The sequence below is a fragment of the Colobus angolensis genome, unplaced genomic scaffold, assembly GCF_000951035.1.
Source record: "Colobus angolensis palliatus isolate OR3802 unplaced genomic scaffold, Cang.pa_1.0 Scaffold13, whole genome shotgun sequence".
NCBI lineage: Eukaryota > Metazoa > Chordata > Mammalia > Primates > Cercopithecidae > Colobus > Colobus angolensis.
Genome location: NW_012114252.1, coordinates 22,689,054 through 22,711,734, shown reverse-complemented (window position 1 = coordinate 22,711,734; position 22,681 = coordinate 22,689,054). Strand labels below are relative to the sequence as shown.

General features: G+C 46.5%; 1 protein-coding gene across 1 annotated transcript in view; it reads right to left on the bottom strand.

The window, feature by feature from the left end:
• Window positions 1–1,042, bottom strand: part of SPACA7 (sperm acrosome associated 7) — a 44,374-nt gene extending 43,332 nt beyond the window's left edge. Inside the window, exon 1 of the mRNA XM_011933909.1 lies at window positions 906–1,042. Coding sequence (XP_011789299.1) covers window positions 906–999 — 94 coding nt within the window. The 5' untranslated portion in view covers window positions 1,000–1,042. The remainder of the gene's footprint in view (window positions 1–905) is intronic.
• Window positions 1,043–22,681: the final 21,639 nt, after the last annotated feature.

The following is a 22,681-nucleotide window of genomic DNA, read 5'->3' as shown; positions in this document are numbered from 1 at the left end:
GTCTAGATTTTAAAAGGTCTTCAAAGATAGCAGACCTTTGTGTCCTGTTGTAAGGAGGATTAATTTTTATTAAACTTATGCAAACAATTAGATGGTCCTGAAAATCATCATATCCAAATTCTAGAGTAATCAGGTGGGACAAAAAATATAAATGCTTCATTTTTGTTTATAAAAGTCCTCCTGGCTTTTGCTAAATCAGTTTAGCAAAGAATTCTCCTACCTCTTAGCAATGTTCATCCACTGACCCACCTGACCCTTGGCTACAAATCTCCACTTTCCCTGTATTTGGAGTTGAGCCCACTCCCTGCTATTATGAGACACCATGGTAGTAGCCCCCTTTGAATAAAGTCTGCCTGCCCATCTTTAACAAGCATCACAAATATTTTTTAACTGGTATGAGCTGCAATACAGGCTTTTGGTAATTGTGCTAGTGTGATTATGACATGATGGATAATGCTTTCATTTCTTAACAAGAAAATGTTTTACATGAGGTGGTAAGACATCTGGGACACTGCTAAAATACTCCCCAAACAAGAAAAGTGTGTGTATGTGGCGTGGGGTATGTGTGTGTGTGTGTGTGTGTGTGTGTGTATGTGTGTGTAGAAAAAAACAAAATATATACAATAATTAAACCTGAGGGTGACTACATGAAGGTTCATGATATTCTTTCCAGTTAGAAATGTTCTGTAATAAAAAGTTAAAATAAGTAACATATGCAACTTTCCTATGGGCATCTAGATTTTAAAAGGTCTTCAAAGATAGAAAGACTTTTCAGCTACATTCATTCCCCAAGGAATAAATGGTAAATTCATGTAGGTTGAGAATAAGCGGAACCCGTGGGAGAAGAGGCTGCCGCCCACCTGGTTCAGTTCTCTTTCTGCTGAGCCATCCCTGCGGGGCCCTACCTGGAGTCGCAATTCTCGGCCGGAGCTCGGTTTCTTGCCAGCAGCACAGCAGGAGGACAAAGCAGAGGGTCCCTTCTCCTTGGCTCACTGCCATGCTCCCTCCAGCTGAAGGCGAAGGATGTCCTGAAGGTTGACAGTTTCCCACCCTTGGTCTCCAGGACACTATGGAATGTCAGGACCTGTGACATCATGACTAGGAAGGGAGCTAGGGTCCTGCCCTGGTGGGGAGGTCATGTCCAGGGACCTGTGACATCACGACCAGGAAGGGAACTGGCATCTTGCCTGGGGTGGGCAGGGTTTCTGTCCAGAGTCTGTGACTGGGTAGGTGGGAGGAGGCTGAGAGATCCTCTCCACTCTTTCTTATTGCCTGTTCTGGTGACTTCCTCTGTCCTGAGCACCCTGAGGACTGAAGGGGTAGATACTAATTACAACTCTAAGTGCCAGTGGCCAAAAGCCAACAAAATCTGCTCCCATGGAAAGAGGCAAATTTGAAGGATGCTGGAGAGGTCATTGAATTACAGAGCAAGTGCCAGAACCGACAGATTCGGAGGATCTAATCACCTCTTAAAGGTCCCTTGAAGAACACAGCCTTGAAGAACAGAGGCTCATGTCCCCATGTCCCCTCCCATCCTCCTCTGCCCTCAAAATTCCAGGATTGTGAAGAACAGGAGACAGATGACCCAGGTTTCAGCCTCCTTTCCCCCACATCTTCTTTCTCAGCATCAGCCCCAATCTCTCCCTAGCAGTGAGACTTTAATCACAAGAGGAGAACATGGCTGCATTTCCATGTTATCATTTTCCCAGCTCGATCTCCTAGACTTTCTAGAGCTTTCTGCATCAGTGCAGTGACAAAACCCCAAAGGAGTCACTCTGGTTGGCTGCCCTGGATCCCACCTCACCCCTGGACTGACTCCTACATCCAGGGCTCAGAGTGGAGCAGCTGGCCTAGCCTCTGCCGGTGGTGGCGTCCTGGCTGAACAGCCCTCAGATCCCAGCTCCATGGTGGAGAAGGCTGGTGTTTGTCTGTTCCCACACTGCTATAAAGAACTTCCCTGAGACCGGGTAATTTATAAAGAAAAGAGATTAAATGGACTCACAGTTCTGCATGGCTGGGGAGGCCTCAGGAAACTTACAGTCATGATGGAAGGGGAAGCAGCCACCTTCTTCACAAGACAGCAGGAGAGAGAGAGTACATGAAGAAGGTGCTGTCAAACACTTATAAAACCATCAGCTCTAGTGAGAACTCACTTCTTATCATGAGAACCGCATGTGGGAATCCACCATGATCACATCGCCTCCCACCGAGTCCTTCCCTCAACAAGTGGGATTGTGAGGATTATAATTCAAGACGATGCTTGGGTGAGGACACAGAACCAAACCATATCAGCTGGGGTCCTGGACGCACAAGACTAACAATGTCCCCAAGGCCTGGCAGGACCCCAAGGATGGCTGACCCACCATGGATCTCTGGCGCTGTAATTTTTGTTGCTGGTATGGGAATCCACAGCACGTTTTTGCTCAGGTTTTCCTCTTGATAGATGCAGTGGTAGCCAATCTACCTCAAGGCGTGGGGAGGATATTTCAGATTTTCAGCGCATCCATAAAGGCACACTAAGCATGGTTGGCATTTGCAGAAACCCAGTGGGTTCCAAGTCCCACTCTGAGTTAATGAATGGTCCGAGTGAGACGCTCGCTTCTATAGCCCAGGCTCTTGCTACTCAAAGTGTCATTTTGGGGCCAGTAGCATGGGCCTAAGAGGCTGAATGTACAAACGGACAGCAGCCAGAGCTCCCATAAGAACAGAACCCTGCACCGCTGCCTGTCAAATGACACCCACTGCACCAAGGAGGGATGTCTGGCTAAGGCAGGCCAGGGACTTCCACCTCAGGGTGGAGGATGAGGAATTTGAGCAGGGCTGGGGGCGAGACCTCGTTGAGAAGAGGAGTCAGAGGAGCCTGGCTGGTTTGGTCCAGGAAGGAGTCATTGTCGAGGCTGCCCGAAGCTCGGTGACTTAATACAGCCCATGTGTGATTGCTCACAACCTCGTGGGTTGGCTCTGGTAGTTGTTGGCCTGGTGTGGCCTCATGGACATGTCTGGGGCCTCAGGTAGGATGATGGGGCTTGGCATGGCTGAGGCTTCGCTCCATGTGGTCTCTCGGCCTCTGGCAGGCAGCCTGGGCTTGGTCACAGCAGAAAGGAGAGAAAGCCTCTATGCAAACAAGCCTTTTCTTGCACCCCATTTGCTAATGTCTCATCGGCCAAATGAGTCAAACTAATCCCAGAGGCAGGAGTGGAGGAACAGATTTGAGCACTGAAATATGGTGGTCAGAGGCCACACGTGGTGGCTCACGCCTATAATCCCAGCACTTTGGGAGGCCGAGGCGGGCTAATCATGAGGTCAGGAGATCAAGACCATCCTGGCTAACATGGTGAAACCCTGTCTCTACTAAAAATACAAAAACGTTAGCTGGGTGTGGTCGTGGGCGTCTGTAGTCCCAGCTACCTGGGAGGCTGAGGCAGGATAGTGGCGCAACTTTGGGGGGTGGAGCTTACAGTGAGCTGAGATTGTGCCACTGCACTCCAGCCTGGGTGACAGAGCAAGAATCCATCTAAAAAAAATAAAAATAAAAAATTTATGTATATATATATATAGTAGTCAGACTGGCTTAGTTCACAGAGCTCTGCCTGCCTTGTTTCATAGATTTGCTTAGCTAATTGGAAAGAAGAGGCTAGAGTGTCTGGTATGTGTTTTTAATCAGTTGCTTTATGAGATTCGGGTTTGGAGAATCTCTCACCAACCCTTGGGAGGTTGATGGCAAATTTATTTTTCTCATTCTTTGCTGTCTTTTATCAACAATTTTACACATAATTCCCTTTGCATTTGTATTTGCATGCAACATTAAAACCAGAAGGGAATTTAATAAATTAATCTATTTATACCAGTTTCTTTGAATGGGGACTTTAATTCATTTGCATAACTGTCATAGCAGCGGCATATGACTCCTAGGAGTTTTTTTCTCCATGGTTGCATTTCAGTTGAGAGATTGTCTCCGTCACATGCCAATAGAGATTTGTTTCCTGCATCTTCCAGGGGAAAGAGGAAAGAACTGTTTATGGCTCTTTTTAAATAAACAGGCTTTCCTTATTGTTTTAATTTTTGGAAATGTAAAAATTTTAAAAATTAAAAGAAAAATGCAAGGCCAGGTCCAGTGGCTCACACCTGTTATCCCAGCACTTTGGGAGGCCGAGCTGGGTGGATCTCTTGAGCCTAAGAGTTTAAGACCAGCCTGGGCAACAGAGCAAACATCATCTCTACAATGAATACAAAAATTAGCCGGGCATGGTGGTAAATGTCTGCAGTCCCAGCTACTCAGAAGGCTAAGGTAGGAGGATCACCTGACCTTGGGGAGGCAGAGGCTGTAGTGAGCTGTGATTGTGCCACTGCACTCTAGCCTGGGCAACAGAGTGAGACCACATCTCAGAAAAGCATTTTAAAAAAGCTGGGTGCGGTGGCTCACGTCTGTAATCCCAGCACTTTAGGAGGCCGAGGCAGGTGGATCACCTGAGGTCAGGGGTTCGAGACCAGCCTGACCAATATGGTGAAACCCTGTGTCTACTAAAAATACAAAAATTAGCTGAGTGTGGTGGCATGCACCTGTAGTCTCAGCTACTTAGAAGGCTGAGGTAGGAGGATCACCTGACCTTGGGGAGGCAGAGGCTGTAGTGAGCTGTGATTGTATCACTGCACTCTAGCCTGGGCAACAGAGTGAGACCCTATTTCACACACACACACACACACACACACACACACAGAAAAACCAAAACAAAACAAGAAAAATGCAAACATACTTAGTTCCATTGTCCAAAATTAACACTGTTAGTATCTTAGAATATTTGCCTTTGATGTTTTTAGTTTTTGAAAAATCATGTTTTTGTTTTTTATAAATACTATAATAATGCTTACTCACTATAGAGAACTTAAGCAATGAAACTATAAAAAGTCATTAGCATTGTTTCTATAGATATTAAATTGACTAAAAGTATCCCTTATGGGAAATGAAGGGATGGGCCGAATGAAAGGAATGGGTTGGGCTAATTCACTGCAGCAGGCGCATGTCCTTAAGGCACAGATCGCTCATGCTTAAGCCTGAATGTTTGTGGCTTAAGAATGCCTTCAAGCGGTTTTCCACCCCGGGTGGGCCAGGTGTTCCTTGCCCTCATTCCTGTAAACCCACAGCCTTCCAGCCTGGGCGTTAGGGCCATTACGAACGTGTCACAGTGCTGCAGAGATTTTGTTTATGGCCAGTTTGGGGGCCAGTTTATGGCCAGATTTTGGGGGGCTTGCTCCCAACATACTCATCTGTTTTCCTTGTATGTAATTTTGTCGTGTGAGAATATCATACAGAAGGGTGGTTTCTCTGAGATGGGCTTTTCCTTCATTCTGCATAATGCCCTCGACATGGATCCAAGTTGCTGGCTGCATTGACAGTTCCTTTTCACGGCTGAGCAGCAGGCATTCCGTGGCATAACTGTACGACACTTTGCTTATCTGTTCTTATGTTGAAGAACTCTCTTTGGTCCTTTCTAGTTTGAGGCTGTTTCAAATAAAGCTAATATAGACAACTGTGTATGGGTTTTGTGCGGACATAAGTTTTCACTCTCCCGGCATGCCTAGCAGTGCAATTGCTGGGTCATGTGGCAAGTGTAGGTTCAGTTTTTCAGGAAAGTGCCCAACTATTTCCTGAGTCCCTCTTTCATTTCACATGGCCACCAGCAACGTATGTGAAATCCGGCTTCTCACTGTCCTTGTCCCTATGTGCTATTGGCTGTATTTGCATTTTAGCTGTTTAATAGGAGTGTAGTGGCAATCTCTTGTGACCTCAATTTGCATCTCCCCAACGGCTGGCGATGCTCACATCTTGCATGCTTGCCACCTGTGCACCCTCTCGGGAACATGTCTGTTCACACCTGAACTAGTTTTCTATTGCTTCTCTAACAAATTCCTGCAGATTTAGTGCCTTAGAACAACAATGATTCATTCTCTTACCAGTTCTGAAAGCCAGAAGTCCAAATTGGGCCTCGAGACTAAAGCCAGGGTGCTGTCGGCTACATTTCCTCTGAGGGCCCTGGGGAATCTGGCTCCTCATCTCCTCTACCATCCGGAGGCTGCCCACATTTCTCCAGTAGCAAAGTCTCCCCATCGCCAGTTCTGTCTTCTGCCTTTCTCTTGATTTATAAAGACCTTGTGATTCCACTGGGTCCTGTGATGATTAAATTTATGTCAGCTTGGCTGGGCCATGGTACCCAGACATTTGGTCAAAAATTATTCTGGACTCGGTGCAGTGGCTCACACCTGTAATTCCAGCACTTTGGGAGGCTGAGACAGGTGGATCACCCAAGGTCAGGAGTTCGAGACCAGCCTGGCCAACATGGTGAAACCTTGTCTCTACTAAAAGTACAAAAATTTACTGGGCATGGTGGCACGCACCTGTAATCCCAGCTACTCTGGAGGCTGAGGCACGAGAATCACTTGAACCTGCGAGGTGGAGGTTGCAGTGAGCCACGATGCGCCATTGCACTCCAGCCTGGGTGACAAGAGCAAAACTCTGTCTCAAAAAAAAAAAAAAAAATTATGCTGGATGTTTCCGTGATAAGACTTACATTTAAACTGGTGCTCTGTTCTTCTTCCATTGACTTGCTTTCGGCTTTTTGTTAAAAACCAGCTGGCCATGCGTGTGTGGGGCTATTTCTGGGCTCTCTCTGCTATTTGGTTAATCTGTGTGTTTATGCCTCTCCAGTGCCATATTGTCCTGACTGCTGAAGTGACACGAAAGTCTGGGAAATGGGAAGGGCAATTGCTTCCACTTTAGTATTATTTTTCAAAACTGTTTTATCGACTCCTCTTCCTTTGGCTTTCTATGTTACATATTAGGATAATCTTGTCTATATCTGCAAAAGAAGAGCTGGAATTTGATGAAAATTGTGTTAGATCTGTGTATCATTTTGGAAAGAATTGTCATTTTTTTTCTGCATGAATATGTATGATGATGTAATTCTTTTTTCTTTAGTGTGCTAATATAGTGGATTACATTGAGAAATTTATATTATTTTATCTTTGCATCACTGATTCTTTTCTGTCTTTTTTTTGCTGCTATTGATCCCATCTAGTGATTTTTAGAATTTCAGATACTGTATTTTTAGATTTAAAATATCCATTTGGTTCTTTTTTTAATTTTCTACTATTTGCTGAAACCTTTAATTTGTTGAGACTTTCTATTTCTTCATTTGTTTCAAGAGTGTTTGTAAATGTTTGCTGAAGCATTTTTATGATCACTGCTTTAACAGCCTTGTCAGATAATTCTCATGTCTGTGTTATTTTGGTGTTGGCCTCTGTTAGTTGTCTTTTCTTGTTCCATTTGAGATTTTCCTAGTTCTTGATATGACAAGTGATTTTTGATGGAAACCTGGGCAGTTTGTGCATCATATTGTGAGACTCTGCATCTTACCTGCATCTTGTCATTTAGCAGGTTTCTCTGACCCTGGGTGAGGACAGGTGCCATCGTGTCACTGTCATGCTGGGAGTGGAAGTCCAGCTTCCCTCTCTGCCCTCATTGATACTGGCACAGTGGGGCACCTCTGCACCGCTGGCAGCAGGTAGAGCAGGAGTGCCTCGTTACTGGTCCCACATGGCCCCAGGTGAAACTACAGGGGTGGGGCCTCATGACAGCTGTGGGTGATGAGAGTTCCCACTTTGTGCTGCCTCTCTTGTCACCATCCTGGTGGGGAGGGGAATGGGCCTTGTTACCACCAGGTGGAGGTGGAAGTCCAAGCCCCCCTCCATGAGCCTGTTCCCATGCCACCCAAAGAGGGGTCTGGAGCATCTCATGACAGTGTGCTGAGGGCAGAAGTCCAGGCTCCCCACTTGACTTCTGCTGGAGGGGTGGGGACAGGGCCACAGCTCCATGGTGTTGGGCTGAAGGAGAGAAGTGACTGTGTCCTGCAGGGCTGCTGCTTCCTTGGTCTTGTGGCTGCAGAGGGTAGGCTTTTCTGGAGTCTTTTTTTGGTCTGAATCCATGGCCATCTCTGTGCTGCCAGCTTCTCCAGCACCCACTTGGGAGACATGAGGCAAAAGGAAAACCCAGGGAACTCCCTGCTGCGCAAGTCCTCGATCCAAGTGGGTTTACCTTCTTCCTTCCAGCTCTCTAAGACTTCTATTTGTCTTGTGGGCAGTGTCCGGGGCTTTCTGTTGTCCTTAGTGGGAATAGCAGGAAAGCAGAGGCAGCTCCTATTTTCCTCTAGTCCAATCCATGCATCTCTATGAGCGCGTGCTTGCAGGACATGTGTCCATGGTGGGTGAAGCTCTGGGAGGCAGTGTGCACCAGGCTAAGCGCTCAGCATGGTCACACCAGCTCGATTTAATTCCTGGCCAGTGGCTTACTGGCTGATGACCTCAGACAAGTCAAATACACCTCTGAGCCTCTAAGCTGATAACTCCCACAAGTCTAAGCCATTTGTTTTCACCATCATGCTGCATGGCAAACCACCCCAAAACTCAGTGGCTTAAGCCTGTGGCTAGCAATGTTGGTTGGGCTGAGCTGGGCAGTTCTTCAGGTCTGGGCTGGGCTCACTCAGCTATTCTCATTCACTTATGGTGGTTGGCTCTCGGCTGGGGTTGTGGAGATGCAGACTGTGTGCCTCTCCCCGCAGGCTGGTTTGAGCACGTTCTCATGACCATGGTGGAAAAGGAGCAGGGGCCATCAGGACTTGGGCGTGAGTACTTCCCAGCTTCTGATGGTGTGGTGTTTTCTTACAAACCACAATGCATGGGGCTCAGCCAGGGCTAAGGGGTGGAGCTGGGCACAAGCACCAAGTGGGAGGACACAGGTGTGGGTGCAGGGTGGAGCTGGGCCCTTCATGTTATGTTCTTACCACACCCCTTTATGGTGTTAAGTGAGTGTCTCAGTCATCACAGGCTGTGGGACAAAATACTGTGTGTAGACACTTCCAGCCTCCAGAACTATAGGAAATCAATGTCTATGACATTGATTAAGACACAGTGTCTTAATCAATAGACATTGATTTCCTATAGTTCTGGAGGCTGGAAGTCCAAGAGCAAGGTGCTGGGAGATTCAGTTCCTGGTGAGGGCTCTCTCCCTGATGTGCAGACAGCAGCCCCCTTGCTGTGTCCTCACGTGGCAGAGAGAGGACCCTGGCCTGTTCTTCTTATGGAGACAGGAATCCCATCATGGGGACCCCACCCTCATGACCTCATCTAAACCAAATTAGCTCCTAAAGTACCAGCTCCAAATACCATCTCATTGGAGGTTAGAGCGCCAACACACACATTTCGGGGCACAGAATCCAGTTGATAGCAGTAAGTTAATGCATGGAATGGTGGCTTGCTTGTTTATTGTCTTCACATCCTTTCTAAGCTGTTAGACGGGGCTAAGCCCCTCCCTCTGCTGTCATACTTTTCTCGGACATTGGGAGAAATTGTGTTCCTTTGAGCAGGTCTGTGAAGCCCTGGGATCCCTGAGTGCCAATGGTCCCTGACCTCGAACTTGGCTTTCAAAGCACAACCCTTCAACCCTCTTTGGGCCCAGCCCCTCCTCTGTGGCTTCCCTGGTAGCAGCATTGCTGGTGTGTGGCCATGGGGCAGGGTCCATGCCAACTCAACCTGCCCTGCCAGATCTCACTTCTCAGGCTCAGCTTCTCCACTTAGAACCAAAGCTTAGGCTGTACCTGCCTAGGGTGGCTCCCTGGCTGTGCCCACCTCTCTGTGGGCTCACTTCCCCTTTACCTGCCCTCTGAAGGTTTGGTCCAATATCAACTGATAAAAGGCGTATTGATCAGAGAAAAGGCACATGCAGTTCATGACTGTGCCTGGGGGGAAATCGCAGGGATTTCCCAAACGTGTTGCACGGTGCAGAGGCTGATGTGTCCTTTTCCACAGGGGAGCAGGGGGTTGGTGAGGGTGGGAAGTTCTTCTGAGGGGCAATAAATCATCAGGGAAAAGCGAATGGCCCCGGGAGGTGGAGGCAGGAAGGTGGGGGATGGAGCTGCACAGGAATAAAGGTCGCCTCACTATGCAGATCAAGTCCCCCAAAACCCCCCTTGAAGTTGCCCTTGGAAGAACAGATGAGAAGTTGGGGTGTGGGGAACCCCTGTTCCTTCCCTTCCCAGGTGGTTGAGCTTCCCTGGCCATTGATGAGATTCCCAAGGAGGGAGATGTAAGACAATTGCATTGAAGCTGCCTTGGTAGGCAGACAAGGAATTCCAGAGAGAGCCCCTCCCAGAACCTGGGAGGGGCTGGCGCCCAGGCCAGGGGGCCCTGATTTGGAGACAGCTCCTTGGGCCTCTCAGCAGGTCCCAGCCAGTCTTTGGGGTATGGCCTTCCGAGCCCCAATACTGCCCAGGCTCCTCCTGCCTCCACCTGGAGTTTCCTGTTGCTCATCACAAGGAGGGAGTGCCTGGCTTGCTCTGGTCCGAATAGTGGTGCTTTTCATTGGTTTGGCTTTTGTCTCCAAGGCTCTGTTGCTGTTGCTGATTGCATCTTGGTTTCTGACACGTTTGGGTCCCAGGGGAGACCCTGCGCAGGCCAGATGCTGAGCTGTGTGGGACCAGCAGTGTGCTGGGATTTGGGTAGGGGAGGTGTGTTGGAGGCCTTTGCCATGGAATAGCTGGTGACAAACCAGCATGTAGACCCCGGTGGGTGCAGTGGCCTGGGAGAGCTGGGCTCCTGGACAGTGCACACAGGGAGCAAGGAGGGAGCTGGACAGGCTCACACTGTCTGGGTTTCATGTCTGCAAGACAAATCTCTGCTCGCGGAAAACTTGAGAAGAAAAAATGGGCTGTTCAATCCACTGGGAAGCGTTGGCATAGCGAAAAGGAATGGCCATGCATCCGTATGTCACCAGACTCTCCAGTTAAAGATCCTTCTCCAGGCATGTTGGCAATTGTTTTCTCTTATGAAAATATCCCATAGACCCATAATTTGGCAATATACACATAACCAATTGTTTTAAAAACAGAAGTGATGCTGGCTATTATAATGTAAACTGTTTTCTAAATGAAAGAATTAAAGGAATGTAATTGGAGAAGTATACAAATAGTGGTTAATATGCTGCTTCTTGCAAAGGCATATTACAACTTATAATCTTCCTTTATGGGTGTATGTTGTTAGTGCTTAATCAGGCATGTGAATGTATTCAGGTGTTAAACCATTCTATTAGCTGGGAAATTGCACTATTATTTGCTGAACTGTTTATGTTATATTGTTGTTGGCTCTCTGAGTTTCTCTTTCTCTCCAAGCTCATCTTACTCTGGTCTCTGCAATCTGTATAATTGTCTTCTTTACTTTTGTCTTTAGAAAGCTTTAAATAGAGATACTGGGAGCGATTAACTGTGTCAGAATCACAAAGTTCTGCTGCTTTACAGATTAATTGTAGAGACATTATGCTGATGCTTTAAAAGGCAGAAAGAACCTGGATGCCGAATGGAGGGTCACAGCAGGATCATGGCCAATGACACTTCCTGCCCAGGGAGTGTCCACAGGAGGAGTCTGTGAAGACCAGCAAGAAAATGCAGGGCACCTTCTTGGATGCATCAACCTTGACCTCAATGGTCCATAATAGCTCTGCATTCCAGAGGTCCCTCTACTAGAAATTCTAAGTGTTGGTGACAAAAGTGAAATGCCAAGGGGGAACGCTGTCTCCTCTGGGAAAGCAAAAGATCTGCTTGAGCAGGAAAACCTAAAAGCATTCTATACCTACCATCCATCCATCCATCCATCCATCTCCCCTCCCTCCCTTCCTTCCTTCCTTCCTTCCTTCCTTCCTTCCTTCCTTCCTTCCTTCCTTCCTTCCTTCCATCCTTTTCCTTGTTTTCTTACGGAGCGTGTTTGCTGAGAGGATCAGGTTACATGGAATCAGATTAATTGTAGATTCCTGCATGTGATAAAATGCAGTATATTGGCCACTACCGGCTGTGAAACCAGTAGCACAAAATGGCAGAATTTCCCAAGATGGCCAAGACTGGCCTGGAAAATCTGGGCAAGTGTGTTCACTGAGATCAATTCCATATATTCAGGCTCCATTTTGTATTAGTTTATTGAATTCAAATATGAAATCCAATGTTGCTTTAAGAAATAATTTTGGCAAAATCAGAAACAAAATACATTGTATGAGGATGGAGTCATATCACAGTGAAAGAAAAAAAATTTGCTTACATAGAATTATTAATTGGAAAACTAGGAGAAAATTGTTGATCATGAGTTAGATGTAAAACTGTGCTACAAATGTTTATCAAGACCTACTATTTGTAAAACACATTGCTGTGGAGTTAGGCCTCTGTTAGCAGAGTTTAAATTCAGTTTTTCTTTCAAAGAATATCATTAGCTGGCAGGACAAACAGGGGAGCAGGGTTAAAGAAACTTTAAAGATGTTTCCCAGCCACGTTCCCACCAATACGTTTGCTCAAGTCTAACAGCTCTAATTCCTGATAGCTACTGAATGCAGACAGCATGGTTAAATGCCTAGACATTCTTTGTGGAGTACAGTCATAAATTCACAGTTGTCCATGCTACAACTGTTGGAACTAAGAGTGACTAAGAATTAAAACTGGGAATCCCGGAAGTCCTGACCAGATAAATCAGGCAAGAGAAAGAAATAAAAGGCATCCAAACAGGGAAAGGGGAAGTCAAATTATCTGTCCTCACTAATGCGATTTGATACCTGGAAAACCCCAAAGACTCTGTCAAAAGGCTCTGGAACTCATACATGACCTCAGTAAAAAGTTTCAGGATACAAAGTCAACATACAAAATTCAGAAGTATTTCCAATAACATTTGAACTGAGAGCAAATCAAGAACATAATCCCATTCACAATAACCACAAAAAATAAAATAAAATACTGAGGAATACATCTGACCAGGGAGGTGAAGGATCTCTACAAAGATAACTACAAAATGCTGCTGAAGGAAATTATAGATAACACAAACAAATGGAAAAATATGCTTATGGCTTGGAAGAATCAATATGGTTACAAGGGCCATGATGCCCAAAGCAATGTGCAGATTCAATGCTATTCCTTTCAAACTAGCAATGTCATTTTTCACAGAATTAGATTAAAAAAAAAAAACTATTCTAGAATTCATGTGGACCAAAAAAAGAGCCCAAACATCAAAGCAATCCTAAGCAAAAAGAACAAAGCTGGAAACATCACATTACCTGACTTCAAACTATGCTACAAAGCTATGGTAACCAAAACAGCATGGTACTGGTACAAAAAAAGACATACGGACCAAAAGAACGAACAGATAATCCAGAAATAAAGCTGCACACCTACAGCCACCCGATCTTCAACAAAGTTGGCAAAAATAAGCAACAGGGAAAGGACACCTCATTCAAGAAATGCTCCTAGGATAGCTGGCTATCTATATTCAGAAGAGTGCAACTGGACCCCTACTGTTCACTATATACAAAAGTCAATGTAAGATAGATTAAAGACTTAAATATAAGACCATAAACCGTAAGAATCTTAGAAGAAAACCTAGGAAATGCCATTCTGGACATTGTCTTTGGGAAATAATTTATGACTAAGCCCTTAAAAGCAATTGCAACAAAAACAAAAAATGAGAAGTGAGACCTAATTAAACTGAAGAGCTTCTTCATAGCAAAAGAAATTATCAACAAACAGACAGCCTACAGAATAGGAGAAAATATTTGCAAACTATGCATCCAACAGAGGTCTAATATCCAGAATCTATAAGAAACTTAATGAATTAAACAAGCAAAAATCAAATAACTCCACTAAAAAAGTAGCCAAAGACATGAATAGACATTTCTCAAAAGAAGACATGCAAGTGGCCCACAAATGTGAAAAAATGCTCAACATCACTGATCATCAGAGAAATGCAATTCAAAACCACAATGAGATGCCATTGCACACCAGTCAGAATGGCCATTATTATTATTATTATTATTTTTAAAGTCAATACATTTTTATTCAAGGAGTTCCATGGTGTGATTTCTTCCACTGTCCATCAAGGTCACTTTATTTAGAGAGCTGGATAAAAATTTGTCTTCAAAAGATTTATTTTCAAGTTAGTCCTGTTTAATGAAACTGATGCTTATTTTAATCCAGTTGTCCTGTCAGCCCATAATTCTTTTATTTTGGCTCCTGTCATCTCCTTTTAATATGGATATACTGATGAAGACTTCAAAATTCACCTAGGAAAAAATCAAGAATCTTTGGGATGTAATGTCTTCAACCGATTTATTTTAGGGCCATTTTTAATGTAGGTGGACCTGAGAATGGTCATTATTCAAGTAAAAATCAACAACAACAAAGACAAACAAACAAAAAACAACACATGTTGGTGAGGATGCAGAGAAAAGGGAATGCTCATGTACTGTTGGTGGAAATGTAAATTGTTCAGCCACTGTGGAAGGCAGTTTGGAGATTTCTTAAATTAGAACAGAACTACCATTTGACCCAGCAATCCCATTACTGGGTATATATCCAAAGGAAAACAATCATTCTACAAAAGAGACACATGTATGTGTGTGTTCATCGCAGCATTATTCACCGTAGCAAAGACATGGAATCAACCTAGGTACCCATCAGTGGTGGATTGGATAAAGAAAATGTGGTACATTTACATAAAGGAATACTATGCAGCCCTAAAAAAAAACCAAAATCACGTCTTTGCAGCAACATGGATGCAGCCACGAGTCATCACCCTAAGCAAATTAATGCAGGAACAGAAAACCAAATACCGTATATTCTCACTTATGAGTGGGAGCTAAACTTTGGGTACTCATAGATATAAGGATGGCAACAACAGACACTGAGGAGGACTAGAAGTGGGAGGGAGAAAGTGGGGCAAGGGCTGAAAAAGTAACTGTTGGATACTATCCTCAGTCTGTGAGCATCACACAGTATACCCATGTGACAGTCTTGCATGTGTGCCCCCAAATCTAAAATAAAATGGAAATTACTAAAAAATGAAAATAAAAACAAACCTGGGAATTCTAAATGTCTGGGTTACATGGCCATCTTTAAGATTCTAAAATCATGAGTTGAAATAAAATGACTATATTCACACATGGCTCTAACACTTGTATACATTGAATAGTCTGAAAAAAATATATTTTTTCTGGTACTTGACCATTTCAATTACACACCACTGTTACCAACAGGCCCAGGTAACAGTCTTTTCTGAGTGGACTCCTAAGACTGTGGCCATGGAAATGCAGCTCAGGGACCACTGTGTGACAAGAAGAGCGGAAGGCGGGAGGTGTGGGCACCATTCGCCATGGTGGTTTGCTCCATGAAAGGGGGATAGTGTTGGCTCATGACAAAGAAGAGAAAATTGGTGCGACACCCCGTGGTTAACGTGACGGCACGTGGCTAATGAGTACTTAATGATCCCCGCCTGCACGTTTCTGTCACCCATTTGAGAATGTCACTTGTTTTATACTTAGCCCTACAGTGCGGGATTAGCTTCTTGCTAAAGTGAATTAGTCAAGGTTCTTTAGAAATCAGAACAAAAGTGCTAGAAGATGTGTACAGATATGAAGAGACTGAACATGTACACACTAGTTCAGATAATGTATAATTAACTTAAAGGAATTTTTGCCTGGGATGTGGGAACTGGCAGTGAGATGTTATTTCACATTTGCTGAGACCTTCACCTTACAATGAATGTGTTTTTTAACCTGAAGTGATTCTTGGAGAAATATCAGGTTGTGGCAGACCCATCACTGTACCCTGGGGCACCGAAATCCCGATGTCCACAGGAAGAACATCACTTTCCAAACATAAGGGGTTCTGTTTCAAAACATAGCGATCCAGTCATTTCGTTATTTGTTATAGACATATACAGACCATACACACATACACACCACAACACACATGCATATACACATCACGCATACACATACAAATGCATATACACACCACACACAACACATAGACATCCTCCCTTACATACACACTACACACACATCACACATAACACACAGGCATATACACTCCCCCAACACACATGCACATCCTACACACACAGATCACACATACACATGCATGTACACACCACACATAACACATAAACATTCCCCCCACATACACACTACACACACACATCACACATCACACATACACATGTGTATACACTCCCCAACACACATGCACATTGTACACACACACAAACACATACACATGTATGTACACTCACACAACACCCACATGCACATTCTACACACATGTACACACATACCCACACATACACACATCACACATATGCATGCATGTACACTCCCCACAACACACATGCACATTCTACACACACACACAACACATATGCATACATGTACGCTCCCCCACAACATGCACATTCCACACACATAAACACATATACACACACCACACACACAATAGACACACACATATACACACATATATAATCACACATACACATACACATGCATGTACACTCACTATACACAACACGCACACGCACATCCTACACACACACACACATCACACATACACATACACATGCATACACACCACACACATACAACATGCATACACATCCCACATACACACACCACACACAGAAAATATACACACACCACATACATATACACATACACACACATGCACACAACCACAACGCACCTACAACACACACACACACATACTTTTTTCTTTTTGACTCCAAATTCTCCATTTACTTTCTTTCACTCCCCCACATCTCCCAGCCTCTTTTCTAGCCTTCATGTAGACGGGTGCATTCCAAAACTCCGAGGTTCCAGATAAAGGGTAGAACGTGTCAGTTTGTTTGTTTGTTTTTGTTGTTGTTGTTGTTTTAACATTCAAAGATATCTACCATTCACATGTTTTACAGATAAGGTCAACTTAGCAAAAAAGGTTCACTCTGACTACCGTTACATTTTGTGATGAATGAGTGAAAGCTTTTTCTCGCTTGCTGACTCTCTGAACAGCCCACCTGTAGCCTCGAAACAATTTCTGAGCTACTGTTTCCTTCAACTCTGAAATTAAGCATCCAGCACCCATTCACCCAGGCTTCAGCTTTACTGAAGCTGAAGGCAAAACTCGCATTTCCTACAGCAACGCAGAATGAATACAAGCCTACAGCTTTGACACTTTGGTTTGTGAATGTTTGGAATAGAATATTAGTTCTGCCATCTTGTATGGGTTCCTGCTGACCACTGGAAATTTGGCAGGGGTCCATAGAACCAACCAGAGATGTCCATCCAGGTGCAGCTCCTTACAACCTGAGGCACAAAGAAGCCTTCTGATTGGCTCAGGTGGCTGCATTTTTACTGTCAGAAAGTTCTTCCTTTGCTTAACATGTTGTGTTATGGGGGCTACTATTGAAATATGAAACACTCTTGGAAGAAATGTGTGCTAATAATTTACCAGGCATTGGTGTCTAAGAGGAAATTAAAAACTGGTTTTGTAGACGAGGTAGTGGGCTGGGAGGTCTGAGGTTTAGCACCAGCACAGACTGGCAAAAGTGGTGGGTTGGTCCCTGCCAGAGGTGTCAGGCCAGAGCAACCTCCAGAGTTTTTGGAGCTACTGTACTTAGAGGGAGGGAGGAAGTGCTGGTGGCCTTGAGAGCTGCTTTCCACTGGGTTCTAAATATGCCTGTGGATCTTTGTTGCATATCCCACTGTTTGAGAATGCAATGCATTCACAATCCATGTCTGCACGAAGGACTGGAGTCACCTGAGTCTGGAGTGAGGAGGAGCCGAGGAGATGCTTGCCAGCGCAGCATCTCTTGCAGTTTAAAATGGAACACTTATAGTTCCGAATTTTCTAATTTTGCTATCCAGCAGCTCTTGGAGGTGAGTGGGTCAAAATCATAATTCCATTTTAATAGATCTTGTGATTAATCTTTGCTCATCAAAGCTCCTCCTGAAGCCAGAAGGCGGAGCTGCTCTGGGGTCGCAGGTGGTCCCGGGGTCAACGCAAACTTGTTTTGCACAAAGAGATCCGCAAAAATAATCCAACCTTTTAGTTTTTGATTCCCTTTCTATTGATTTACACTTAGGTACATTTAATTCCAAACCTTGGAGATGGCTGACAGGGTCATTCAATTGAGCCTTTGTAGTGAAGAAACCATGAAGGAAGTGGAGAGGCTGGAGCCATGCAATTTCCATTGGGATGAAGAATAAAAGACTAATTTTATTCCGAGAGCGAAGTCGTGCCAAGCGCTTAGCAGGGCACAGGCCAGAGTCATCGCTTCAGCATAAGGAGCCTGGGTTTGGGATGTGAGCAGGTAACACGCTCTGGGTCTCTGTCCACGCAGCACACGGAAGCACTGTTCTGGAGACTGTGGGAAACAGGCGTCACAGTGGCTGGGCTGAAGACGCCCTCCTTCTCTAACACGTGCTGAGAAATAGCCAGAGGGCCCTGTGCATGTCCCTACACGTTTTCATTTGAGATAATTTGATGCAATTTACAAATTAATTTTGATCTTAAAAAAGGTGTCCTTTCCTCAGTTTAGGAGTGGAGGTGAACCCTGATCTGGCCCCCACAGCAGCGACGCTCTGCCCCTGGTCATCGGTTGCCTGGCGCCGAGATGAGACGGTGATGGAGAAAGGCCGTCGCTGGAGCAGGAGGGGACCCCACTGCGCAGGGGTGAGATGCCAGCATAATCATGCAATATCTAGATTAATACAAACCTAAAGTCTCTTCAAGGTACTTTCATTGGAAAGTTTTCCAATTTCGTTTCGCCTTGGAGGTGATGTCTCATCCAAGTCTGGTTTTGTTTTCAGATGTATTTCCCTGCTCTGTGCGCTGCACGGAATGACTTCACATTAGGGGAGGCTGTAAGGTGCCCTGTGCGCCAGGCCCTCATAGGCGCTCCCAGGGCTGCCTGCTCTGCAGGACCACAGCGTCGCTGTGCCCAGCTTGGGGTGGGCTCCTGTGCCCCTGCGTGGGTGCCCGCCTCACCTCCACACGGCCAGCTCTGCTCTCTGCCTGCGTGTGCGGAGTAGAGAAAGGGAGAGGAGGCAGGAGGGGCTCCGGAGGGCAAGGGGCACAGAGCAAGCTGCGGACAGGAGGAGGAGACCCCCAGGGGCCCGCAGCGGGCGTGGTGGGGGCCGCCATCCTCTTAGTTCGTGTCCCCCAGGAAACTCACAAATCGAAATGCTCAGCCCCACGTGATGGTGTCGGAGGTGGGTCCTTTGGGAGGCGATCAGTTCAGATGGTCGTGAAGGTAGGTCCCCGCGAATGTGATTTGTGCCCTTACCAAAGAGGCCCAGAGAGCTCCCTCACCCTCCACCATGTGAGGAACCCATGAGAAGGCCCGGTGCACAAACCGGGACGCCCTCTCCAGACGCCAAATCCGCCGGCGCCTTGATGCCGGACTCGCAGCCTCCAAAACTGTGAGAAACACGTTTTTGTTCCAAGCCACCCAGTGTATAGTATTTCGTGACAGCAGCCTAAAGGGACTGAGATGGAGGCCAAAGGGGCGAGTGGCCGTCTCCAGCAGGCAGAGCCCCCAGTGGGCCACGCTCACAGCTGGTGTTCGGATCCGGGCCCCGGGCCTGGTGCCCGCTTCCCTTTCTCTCTTCCACCTGGACCTTTCCACAGACGCCCCCTTCCCCCAGGCCGGCTTAGCCTTGAATGACACACCTGATTAAAGTTAAGTTAAATATAACATTGATTTGATTTGAATGAAAACACCTGCGGCTTCTGAAGGCCCCACCACGTGTGACCCCCATGGCCGGACAGGTGACCCCTCCCCCTTCCGACTCCCTTCCCTCCCCTGCGGCCTTGCCCCGGCTAGAGCTTGAGCTCCTGCAGGGCGGTGCTGGGGCGATCACACGCACAGCTTCTGTCTGCGCACGAGCAGGAGAGCGCCCTGCCTTGGGGCGCAGGGGGTGGTCCCGGCGTCCCTGTGCCCTCAGAGGCCACCTAAGCTCCGGAGCCTCCATTTCCTCGTCTGTAAAGCGCAGTCGCCCCGAAGCCGGGAGGACTGGGTGAGTAGGGCTCCGCGTCCAGTGCTGGGCGTTGGGTCACCCTGTACCCCTGGACTCTGGCTTCTGCCCTCACAGCTTCACCCCGTGCCAGGTCCGTCTGATGGATCTGAACCCTCCCAGCTAGTGAGGGGCCTGCAACCCCCTCGGGGAGACAGGGGTGAGACAGGGGTGTGGGCACTCAGCACACCCTGCCCCCTCCACAATTTTGTGCTGGCCCAAGGGAAGGAGGCCGGGTGGGAGGAAGCTGAGCTAGGAGAGTCCCTAAAGGGGAGGCGAAAGGATGGTCCCTAGGTAGCCATGGGTGGGGGCCCTGTCAGCAGGTGGAGCCTGGGGTGGCCACAGAGGGCCAGTGGTGGGTCCAGTGGCTCAATGGTCATGGTCACATCACCGGATGCCTTTTTGACAGCTCAGTGAGCGAGAACTGCTTCCCCAAGGCTCCTCTGAGGCTGCAGGCCTGGCAGACTCTGGGGCCCAGTCTCCATTCCCCACCATCTCCCCCCATGCAATTCCCTGACTTCCAGCCCTTGGGGCCCAACTTTCCGGGACTCCACCTGGAGGGGGCTGAGGGGCTCCTTTGCTGAATCCGGCCTTCCTTGGGTGTCTGGGCTGGGTGTTTTCTGGGTGCACGTCCAGGGAGGTCCCAGGGTCCTGGAGCCTTGGTCACTCCCAGCTCACAATGCACCCTGGTGCAGCCTTCCAGTGGGCCTGGAAATCATCGCCTCCAGGGAGATTTCTAGCAGCTGCTGTTGTTTTCTAAGCTCACCGCCCCATCCGTGTCACTGAAGGGCTTGTTTCCTCGCCACCCTTGCCATTGTTTCCTGTCCCCCTCATTCTTAATCTCGCTGCCCACCGATTTGACATCTGAAAGCGTTTCAAGATGTTTTTCTTCTGAGACTCAGCAGACAGTCTGCCTTGTTTTCCCGTGAGGCTCCGATCGCTGGGCCAGGTCCTCTGGCTCCTCCTGAATGTCTGGGAGAGACGAAGTCAGTGGAAGTTAGGAGGTGAAGTATGCTCCAGAGATGAGGCTGAAAAAAATTTCTGAAATAACTTTTGTTATCCTTTGGCTGAAAATAATGAATGTTTTGGGGGTTAAGCGACAAGATTGAGGCGTCCTTTCAAAAAGCAAGTCGTCCTTGTGCTGTTATCATGAACGTCTGGCAGGCGCGGCCCCAAGGACGAGTGCGGCCGGGGGTGCTGGGCTTCGAGGCCTTCAAGAGCTCCTTGTTCTTCAAATGCTGTGGCTTAGATTAAAAGTCAGAGTTCTAGTTATTCACTGCCTTTGTGGGGTCAGAATGCGAAAACTTTGATGGCTTTATTAAGCTAGCAGCTTTTCAGTGGCGGAGTGAGAAAGCTGTAGAGCGCCTTCCTGCTTTATCAAAGGGATTATTTATTTATTTATCCCACAGCACATGTGTGTTTTCCACTGCGCGCACAGAGAGCCGCCTCATTGTCATCCGAGTGTGGGGGAAAGCAGGGCAGTGTCCCCCAGAGCTGCGCTTTCCAACCCCATCGAAAACCAATGCCACTTGCTTTCATGACAAACACGTTGTCACTTCCCTTTACTTGGAATGAAAGTCACAGCTAGTATGAGTAATCCACACCCCTGAGAAATGATAGTATAGATAGGAAATTAATTAAAATAAACTGTAATCAAAGGATGTTAATTTACAGCGGCCTATATTTCGATATGTAAACACCTGGGCATGACAGTGTGAACAAACATAACGAAGTAGACAAACACGTACCCCTCCTTCACATGAGCCTGTTGGGTTTCAGAGAAGTGAAGCAATGTTCAGCTGCCTGTGGTGAAGACTTTAAGTTCAGTATTTTGAAATAAAAGTTATCTAAAAATATTTGGATTTACGCATCCTAATAGGATTTTCGTGAATGCAATGGTTACAAATGCAGACCAATACACCAACAATTCTATCTATCTTTGCATCAAATACGTCAGTAATGACAGGATTTTCCTGTCTGTGGCATGATTTTCCTCAATGATAAACAACACTTGATAACATTCTGACAAAATAAAGTACTGACTTCTCTTGATTTTTTTTTTTTTTTTTTTTTTTTGAGACGGAGTCTTGCTCTGTCGCCCAGGCTGGAGTGCAGTGGCCGGATCTCAGCTCACTGCAAGCTCTGCCTCCCGGGTTTACGCCATTCTCCTGCCTCAGCCTCCTGAGTAGCTGGGACTACAGGCGCCCGCCACCTCGCCCGGCTAGTTTTTTGTATTTTTAGTAGAGACGGGGTTTCACGGTGTTAGCCAGGATGGTCTCGAACTCCTGACCTCGTGATCCGCCCATCTCGGCCTCCCAAAGTGCTGGGATTACAGGCTTGAGCCACCGCGCCCGGCCTGATTTTCAAAGTAGTTGCATTACTGGAGAATTCAGTATGTACTAAAACCATACAACAAATATTGTGTTTACAGAAGAAAACAGAGTTGGCCTTGGTAGATAGAAACAGGCTTTTCACCTACAGGATTTTTCTGAGTGGAAGTTTGCCATGGTGAGGTCTTCCCTGTAGCCTGGGGTCCTGACGCCCCTGACCCTCACCCCCAGGTGCTGGAAAGGCCTGACCCTTGCACTGTGAGTGTCCTGATACTCCCTTTTTGAGCAAGACTCAGAGGCCCTAAGTCGCAGCCAGCTTGGCAGGAGCTTCACAAACACTGCTCCCATTCCCAAAATATTTCTCAACATTCACTGGATTTGTTTTTGCACTATTAAAACATATTTGAAAAATACTTTGAACCTTAAGAAA